The 9,351-nt window shown below is 36.0% G+C and overlaps 3 protein-coding genes across 3 annotated transcripts; 1 reads left to right on the forward strand and 2 right to left on the reverse strand.

The window, feature by feature from the left end:
- The first annotated feature begins 190 nt into the window (after window positions 1-190).
- On the forward strand, window positions 191-2,253 carry LOC110637594 (serine/threonine receptor-like kinase NFP). Its single transcript, XM_021787782.2, has one exon. It carries the CDS (start codon window positions 246-248, stop codon window positions 2,103-2,105), a length of 1,860 nt encoding a protein of 619 aa, XP_021643474.1. The 5' UTR covers window positions 191-245; the 3' UTR covers window positions 2,106-2,253.
- LOC110637588 (lysM domain receptor-like kinase 4) lies at window positions 2,209-5,224 on the reverse strand. Its single transcript, XM_021787768.2, has one exon. It carries the CDS (start codon window positions 4,225-4,227, stop codon window positions 2,356-2,358), a length of 1,872 nt encoding a protein of 623 aa, XP_021643460.2. The 5' UTR covers window positions 4,228-5,224; the 3' UTR covers window positions 2,209-2,355.
- A 131-nt stretch (window positions 5,225-5,355) lies between these two features.
- Window positions 5,356-7,566, reverse strand: LOC110637577 (lysM domain receptor-like kinase 4). Its single transcript, XM_058128344.1, has one exon. It carries the CDS (start codon window positions 7,452-7,454, stop codon window positions 5,529-5,531), a length of 1,926 nt encoding a protein of 641 aa, XP_057984327.1. The 5' UTR covers window positions 7,455-7,566; the 3' UTR covers window positions 5,356-5,528.
- Window positions 7,567-9,351: the final 1,785 nt, after the last annotated feature.

The following is a 9,351-nucleotide window of genomic DNA, read 5'->3' on the forward strand; positions in this document are numbered from 1 at the left end:
ATTTCTATCATGTCTATATCAAGGAGGAGATAACTAAGAGAATCATTCAAATTAAAGGTAGAGACAGAGCCTCTCAGATATTCATTATAAGAAAATCTAATGTGTTTGGATCAATAGCTCCAAAACTAATACTGCTCTTTGCATCTTTCAGCTTTCCCATCAACCGTAAGTGACCCTGCAAATAACCTTTTTATTTAGCTCATTTGAGATATCTACTTCAAAGCCCAAGAATTCAAGCTCTTAGCATGGCTATTTCTCTCTTCTCCCTCCCTTCCTTGCAAGCGCCTTTTCTCCTGCTTTTCTACGTTTCTGCCACTTATGTCACAGCACAATCACAAGAATTCACAAACTTTTTATGCTCTGCGGATGTAGAGTCCCGTTGCCGAACTTACATTGCTTATCTTGCCCAACCACCAAACTTTCTGAATCTAGGAAACATATCTGATTTGTTTTCAGTCAGTCGTCTGGAAATAGCAAGTGCCAGCAATTTGGTGTCTGAGGACACCCCTTTAATTCCAAACCAGCTCTTACTTGTGCCTGTAGCTTGTGGATGCACAGGTAACCATTCTTTTGCCAACATTACTTACCGGATCAAGCAAGGTGATAGCTACTACTTTGTTTCGACCACTTCATTTGAAAATCTTACTAATTGGGAAGCAGTGGAAGTTCTTAACCCCAACTTGGATCCAAACCTCTTGTATCCTGGTGACAAAGCGATTTTTCCTTTGTTCTGTAAGTGCCCCTCAAAGACTCATATGAAGAATGGAATTCAATATCTTATTACTTACGTGTGGCAGCCTGATGATGATGTCTTAAAAGTGGCTGCTAAGCTAAATGCATCTCCACATGATATTGCAATAGAAAACAACTACCAAAACTTCAGTGTTGCGGTGCATCATCCACTGCTGATCCCAGTGACTCAATTGCCAGTTCTCTCTCAACCATCTCCCTCTCCACCTCAAAGAAGAAAGCATCATTGGATCATCATAGTAGTTGCAAGCATAGCTGGTGCCCTTTTGATCTTCCTTCTTCTGTATTTGCTGGTTCATGTTCATTGTTCTGGTAACAAGAAGAAGAAGATGATGACTTTGTATCGTAATGGTTCCTGTTTGGAGACTGTGGATCTTCTTCAAACAAAAGAGCTCAAGCAATATGACAGTTTTGAACCTAAGATCATACAAGATAAGCTACTTCCTGGGGTTTCAGGCTATTTAGGCAAGCCAATCATGTATGAGGTCAAGGCGATTATGAAGGCAACCATGGACCTACATGAACACTACAGAATAGGAGGATCAGTATATAGAGCCAACATCAATGGTCAGGTCCTAGCAGTAAAGAAAACAAAGGAAGATGTCACAGAAGAACTAAAGATTCTGCAGAAAGTGAATCATGCAAATCTAGTGAAATTAATTGGAATTTCATCCAACGCAGATGGGAATTGCTTCTTGGTTTATGAATATGCAGAAAATGGGTCACTAGACAAATGGTTGTACCTAAACTCCGCATCCCCCTCAAGCTTTGTAGCCTTCCTCTCCTGGAGTCAGAGGTTACATATAGCACTAGATGTGGCCAGTGGGCTGCAATACATGCATGAACATATTCAACCAAGCATTGTCCACATGGACATAAGAACAAGTAATATACTTCTCGACTCCAGATTCAAGGCAAAGATAGCAAATTTCTCAGTGGCTAAACTTGCTAGAGACTCTCTGCTGCCAAAAATAGATGTTTTTGCTTTTGGGGTTGTTCTGTTGGAATTGCTTTCTGGAAAGAAAGCTATGGTAACAAAAGCGAATGGTGAGATTTCCTTGTTGTGGAAGGAAATGAAAGACGTCCTGGAAGTCGCAGAGAGAAGAGTGGAGAGGTTAAAGAAGTGGATGGATCCAAACTTGGAGAGCTTCTATCCAATCGATGGTGCCCTAAGTTTGGCAAACTTGGCAAGGGCATGCACGCTGGATAAGTCTTCAGCAAGGCCAAGCATGGCAGAAATTGTCTTCAACCTCACTGTTCTCACGCAGTCATCTCCAGAGACATTAGAGAAGTCATGGACTTCCGGGCTAGATGCAGAAGATATTCAGATAACCAGTCCTGTCATAGCTCGTTGATTTAACATAAAATATACAAGTCCAAAGAGATTTCCTCATGCTTAAAGCTCATGTGAAAAAAATCAGTTTTACAATTGTTATTGTGATGAATCATAATAATGGCTTGTAAAGTGTAACTCTTTTTCAGTTTCTTATTATAGAAGTGATTTCTTCTGTGAATTCCAAATCCTTAGCTCTTATCATCCTAACCTAAACATCAAAGAAACATATATATTATTTGAAATTTATACAACTGTGCACTTACAAAAAGTTAAACATACCTAACTAACACAGATTCTGATCTGTGAACATCCAATTGAATCTTTGAAAGGGAGGAAACTATTTCAGCCATACTTGGTCTACTTTCTGGTTCCTGTTGTAAGCAGGCTAGACTCAACCTTACCATTCGCAGGACAACTTCCATGGAGCACCGTGAGCGCAGAATTGGATCTACAAGGCAGCAAAGCCGAGCTTGAGCATCTTCTTTTTCCATAACTAAAATGATTGTTTCTGATAATTGCATTTCTCTTTCGTCCTGCATGAACACAGCTTCTTTTCCTGTAACTAATTCCAACAAAATTACCCCAAAAGCATATGTATCAATCTTAGGGGTAACCAAGCCGAATTCTGTATACTCCGGTGCCATGTAACCTTTTGACCCCAGGGCCAATCTGAGTGAAGAATTCACATGTTCTTCTGCCTCTGCTGCACGTGCTAGGCTGAAGTTGGCAATCTTGGCCCTAAAATGCCTACTAAGCAGCACATTGCTGCTGCTAATGTCCTTGTGCACATATGGAGGATCAGTGAAATTGTGAAGATAGTGAAGACCACTAGCAACATCCAAAGCAATCTGAATCCTACGATTCCAATTCTGAACTTCAGGACAGCTCCTTTTGTAGAGCCAATCCCTTAATGAACCGCTCTCCATAAACTCATACATGAGGTAGAAAACTCCATGATGCTCACATGCTGCATAAAGGCTTATTAGATTGAAGTGGTTGATTTTTCTAAGCAAATTCACCTCATTAGAGATGTCTCTGCTCGTCTTCTTTATGGCTAGCACTTGTCCGCCAATAATCCCACGATAGACAGAGCCACTCAACCTATTGCTAGTGCTGAAGTCTTCAGTTGCTACCTTTAATTCCTCAAACGCATAGATTTTCAACCCCAGATCAACCCCAGCAACGCGATTCAGAAAATCTTCGGGTAACGCTGATTTCTTTTTCCTCCCTTTGTCCTTTCGACCAAGGTCTATTTTTTTCTTGAGAAGGAAGAAGACCATAAATAGAACAAAAAGGAGGAATAGCAGAGAAACACCAAGTATTATCCAAACGTGAAATCCTTTTCTTGAATTCCTAATTTGATGATTTGGAATTACTGGATGATAGTCGGGTGGTGGTGGGTGGTGAATTATGGTCTGGGAGGTTGAAGGTTCAGTTGACAGTGGCACTAGAATTGTTGTAAAGGGAAAAAGAGTTAGATCATCTTTAGAGAACCCATTTGCATAAATCACCCTCTCTATGTTTGCATTAAATCTCTTACCAACAGCAGGAACTTCGTCACCCCAACTGACCAGGTAAGTTAATAGATACTGGGTACCATTTGCAGTCTGATTGCTTGTAGGACAAGCACATCTAAGTGGAACTCGCAGTTTCATGCCCACATCCAAGCTAAATTCACTATAATTGTTTTCCCGCATAAGAGAATTACAAGTGGATAAACCCTCATAAGTGTTGTTTGCAATTGTAAAATAGGTATCATCAATACTTGAAACAGTATAAGAGGTGTTGGCTTGATAGTACTGACCTGAGCAGGAGCAAATTACAGGAATTAGAACCTCTTTGTCAGTTGGCAGAACAGTGATTCTTGAAATATTGTTGATGCGGGAAAGCTCTAATGGGTCAGAAGATGTGAGGTTTGCTATACTAGAGACCGTATTATAAGGAGGTTGAGACTTATAGATCAGAAAGGTTTTGCAGGACTGCTTCTTGCCATTGCAAGAATAAAGAAAAGCAGGAGAAGGACCTGTTGAATCACTACTGTGACAATCCATGACTAGGTTTCCTGAATAATTTTGTTGTGCATAGAGATTCTGAGTTTCAAAGAACAAAACTATGAGGAAACTGAGCAGAAACATATCCATAAGAAAGGAAAACTTTTTCCGAAGTTAATGGCAGATGAAAAGCTTGAAGTTATGAAAAGTTCAACCAGAAATGGTAAATTTACAAAAATTTGCTCTTGATATTTAGATTATTTATCATTTTGTTGACTATAAATTGAGCTTAGCTTATCAGAGGGAGTTTCCATGCTCAGTTGGCCCCAGTTTTAACCCACAGTTTTAAGGTCAGTGACAGGAATGAATAGCTATTAAAACCATGACAATTTTAACAGAGTTTTTGTTCCTATATAACTCAAACACATACACACTCCATAACCTGTGGGTTCCCAAAAGATCAGCCCATGGACATGCCCCACATGGGAAAAATGACTTCTAGATTTGTATCTTCAAAGTCTATTTTGCCTTTTTTAATTCATAAAAATATTGTATAATGTTAAATCATGACCTAAAGCAGTTGAGATGATTAGCAGATGGATTATAAACACTTGCTGCAGTCAAACTAAGATGAAACCAATTGAGAAATCAAAAGTTGATATCTTCGCCAAGAAAGAAGCATTCAAATGAGGTCACTACAAACAGATTTAATTGGGCTCTCTGTTCTGCCCCACAAGGAACCAGTATCATATGAGGTCACCTCATAACACACACAACAGGATTTTTATTGGGGGTTAATTAAGGTTATGTATTCTATTAGAATCGAATCCAACTAAAATTTTTATTAATTAAATTTTTTATTAACTCTAAATTATTATTTAAATTGAATTGAAATTTAATATTTATATTTTTTACTAAAATTATAATATTTAAATATATAAATATATAAAAATAAATTATTTTTTAATAAAAGTAATAATAGTTACTGTACCAACAGGTTAAAGAGATTCGGAACAGAGAGAAGGTCTTCTCGTCCCGCCCAATATAAATTGGGATCAGGGAGTGATGGAGAAAAATTAATCGAGTTTGAAGTGAGTCAGATCGAGTTTGGAAACTTTTATCATCTTTACACACAAAGGTCTAAGTCTAGCATGATTGGTATTGGATTCAGGGCATGGATGATATACAATGTGCTGAATTCGAAATTTTCATCCAAATTTGGGTTTAGATCTTATTCCTAAGCTAATATAATTTTCCATTATGATTGATAAAAACGTATATTGGAATTTTCAAATGTCACTATATATCTGAAATACTTACACAAAAGAATTTTACAATACAATCTTGGATATTATTATATTACCTGACAAAGGAAGAACAAATACAGAAAAGTCTAAAAAGGCATAAAGCAAAACTTACAAGTGAAAGCATTCATTTTAAATAACTTGCTGTCAAGAGCTCCTGCTGAACTGGTACCCTGGAACGTTGGATGATTCCCAATTGAGTGAAGTGGTCAAGATTCTTGAGAGAGACTGCGTGATCTCATCCATGGATGGACGATCTGCCGGATTTTTATTCAAGCATCTATCAATCAATCTCATCACAAGATCAGTGAGTTCCAAAGGATAATTCCCTTGAATGGAAGGATCAATGAATTTCCTCAGAGTCTCCTGTCCATCTTCCTTAGAAAGAACGTCGGTTAACACATCTGATAAGTTCATATCTTCCTCTGTGTATAAAGCATCAACCTCTTTCCCAGAAACTATCTCCATCATAAGAACCCCAAATGCATAGACATCAAGCTTTGTGGAGACCAGACCATGTTCCAAGTACTCAGGAGCCATGTAACCTTTTGTTCCAACAATGTGCCTTGTCAATGCAAATTCACCTTCCTGCCCTTCTGCTGACCTTGCCATGGCAAGATTTGCAATCTTAGCCCTGAACTCACTATCAAGAAGAACATTACTACTTTTTATATTCTTGTGCACATGAGGAGGGCTAGTAAAACTATGCAGATAGTTAAGCCCTGTTGCCACATCCAAAGCAATCTGTACTCTCTGCGTCCAATTTAAGAACTTCCCATCATTGTTGGTGTTACAAATCCAATCACTCAATGGTCCATTTGCAGCATATTCATAAACCAGAAACCAATGTCCGTCACTGAAACAAACACCAGAGAGGCGAACAAGATTAAAATGGTTGATCTTGTTCAATAAATATATCTCCTTTGAAACATCACCACTCACTTTCTTAATCGCAGCATAATCACCATTAATTAAGCCACGATAAACAGATCCGCTAATCCAACAACTGGGGCTGAAATTATCTGTCGCAGTTTCCAGTTCTTTGAACTTGTAAACTTTAATGGATTCAGCTATACTAGATATGCTCTCCAAGAAGTCCTGAGATTCTTCATCCGACTTCTTGTTGAGGGGTTTCTCACGTGCCTCAAAGCTTTCAGAGACGATAACCAGATCAGATCTCTTCTTACTTTTACCAAACACTCTAACGAAAATAATGATGCCAAGGACTATCATGAGGGCAATTCCTCCTACAACCCCAACAACGACATAAACCCATGTTTTATCTGAGCTATTGTTGGAGTTGGGAGATGGTGATGGAGGCGGTGGTGAAGCTGGAGGTGGAGGTGGTGCTATTGTTTGAGCACTTGAAGGTGGGTTTTGCAGGGGAATCAGGAGGGTGGTGAAGGGATAAATGTTGGGATTTTCCTCGCTAAGCCCATTAGCTTCAAGGCTCCTCCCAGTATCCACACCAAATTTGATGCTAATAGTTGAAACTGTATCATTCCAGGTGACTAGGTAACTTAATAGATACTTGATACCCGCATCATTTTGGTTTTTTGTGGGGCAAGCACATCTTAGAGGAATGGTGAGCCTTTCACCAGTAAATATTTCAGAAGTTTGTCTTCTGTTTTGATCCTGGAGGGCTTGACAATTTGAGAGGCCTTGATACGTATTATTAGCAATCAGGAAAAAAGAGTCTCCTGCCTGGACAACATAAGATGTGTTGGCCTGAGAATAGTTACCTGAACATGAGCAGTTAACAGGAACTATCACCAATTTGTTTGTATCAAATGATGCAGTCTCAGAAACTGAGTTTATTGCAGAGAGCTGAGATGGGTCAGAGCTCAAGAGGGTAGAGATGGAAGCGACAGAGTTGTAAGGAGGTTGGGATCTGAAGGTAACATAAGCCTGGCAACTCCTGTTTAGACCACTGCAAGAGTATCCAAGAACAGAATTGTCGGTGTTGGAACAATTTGTTGTAGCTTTTCCCTCATAAGGCTGCTGGGCATGAATCAATGTCCAGAAACCAAGAATAGCAAGTATAAAAATGGAGATAACAGAAGAGAATCTCATGTTGAAATGGGAAGATAAGATCTAATGTTGTCTATGGCATATATGTATACAGAGTGAGCAGTAGGGTTGTATTTGGAATGGCTTTCCTCAGAAGAATGATTCTAAATAAACGTCGCTGATTGAATTTGTGACAGGTAAGTTTCTTGTAACAGACAAATCGGAAAGATTACAATGTTGACTATCACGTTTGTCCGTGTTGACTTTTCGCAATCTTTTAATTACCCATCAAAAGTGTGAAACATTCAAGCAAGAAAGGTGTCTTTGAAAGGTAAACAGTAAATTACAATTTAATTTTTAAAATTTAGGAAAACTTATAATTTAATTTTTATATTTTTAAAAAGTAAATAATTCAATCTTTAAAATTTAACGTTAGAATTTCAGTAAAAGTTTTTTTAACTTTATTTTTAATTTAAAAATAATTTAATCATTAAAATTTTATTTGATTGATAATTTAGTATTTGAAATTTAGTTAAACTTAAAAATTAATCTCTATAATTTTAAAATTAAATAATTTAATTATTGACATTTTAATAAATTTATAAGTTAATTTTTATTGTTAGAATTATAGTTGATTTTTCTATTGTTAGAATTATAGTTAATTTTCATTAAATTTAATAAAAATACTAAAATACATTTAACTCTATTTTCAATTTAAAAAAAAATTAGTTTTTAAAGTTTTATTTTAATAACAATTTGTGTTCATACTCATATATTTTTTTTGTACATGATAATATAATATAATATAACATATAGAAATATTATAAATTGATATATATATATATATATAATTATTTATATATTATTAAATTAATAATGACATAAATAAAATTTTACAAAATTAAGACTTATTTATAACTAGTTACAATATTTAAAATTGTAAAATATATGTATGATTTTGTAATTAATCAAAATTTTTAAGGACCTTAAAGTAATTAATCTATATTTTAATAATTTAATTTTAAAATTTTTTAATTTAATAATGCTCATATTTTAAAAATATAGAGATTAAATTATTAATAAATGAAAATCTAAGAGATTAAATTATTAAGAAAATAAAATCTTAAAAATTAAATTATTTTTCAATTAAAAAAAATAAAAAAAAAATTAATCATTTTTATTAAATTTAACGATAGCTTAATAAAATTCTAAGAGTAGAAACTGCTTAATTTTGAAAATACAATTATTAAATTATAGATTTTTTAAAATTTAAAGAACTGAATTGTAATTTATCCAAAGTTAAATATGGGGTGCGATGATTAAACAAATCCAATATGGGAAGTGGACTTTTACAAGCCCCATAAATAAACTAATTACAAACGCGTTATAAAACTAGACAGTTTTATATCCAATATGGCTGGTCTATAACTCCCATTCCCAGCTTCAACAATTCAGCATTAGACGGCTTCAATATATAATTAAACAGAATAAGGCTAGATGATCTCATTGCCCTAACTGCTATCATTATCAGTTGAAAGAAACGGTCTAAAGCCGCCACCATTTTTGAATTTGGGCCCGTTGAAGTAGACTTCCTGTCGGCTGCACAAGCTTGCTTCCAGGATGCAGAAACAGAGCCAAGTCAATGCACAAATATGCACCATTAGAATTTCTCACATTATCTACTTTCTAATCCAACGGATGAGGACATATGACATGTCCATATTACTAGGACAATCAAAAGTGTAGGAACTAAGTAGCTATACTTCTTAAGCCAATTGGTAATTGATTGACCAAGAAATTTCATTCTTAGAGACCAAAGTGGCTCAAGCTGAATTTCAGTTGGTTAGAGATGTATTCAACTGTTATATTCCCGTGTCAAGGATCTCGTCAGAGGCCCATGAATAGGACAATCTTCCTCAGGCAGGAAAGACTTCCCCTTGTTATTGTTTCTTCCCCTTCT

This window comes from Hevea brasiliensis, chromosome 10 (genome assembly GCF_030052815.1).
Source record: "Hevea brasiliensis isolate MT/VB/25A 57/8 chromosome 10, ASM3005281v1, whole genome shotgun sequence".
Lineage (NCBI taxonomy): Eukaryota > Viridiplantae > Streptophyta > Magnoliopsida > Malpighiales > Euphorbiaceae > Hevea > Hevea brasiliensis.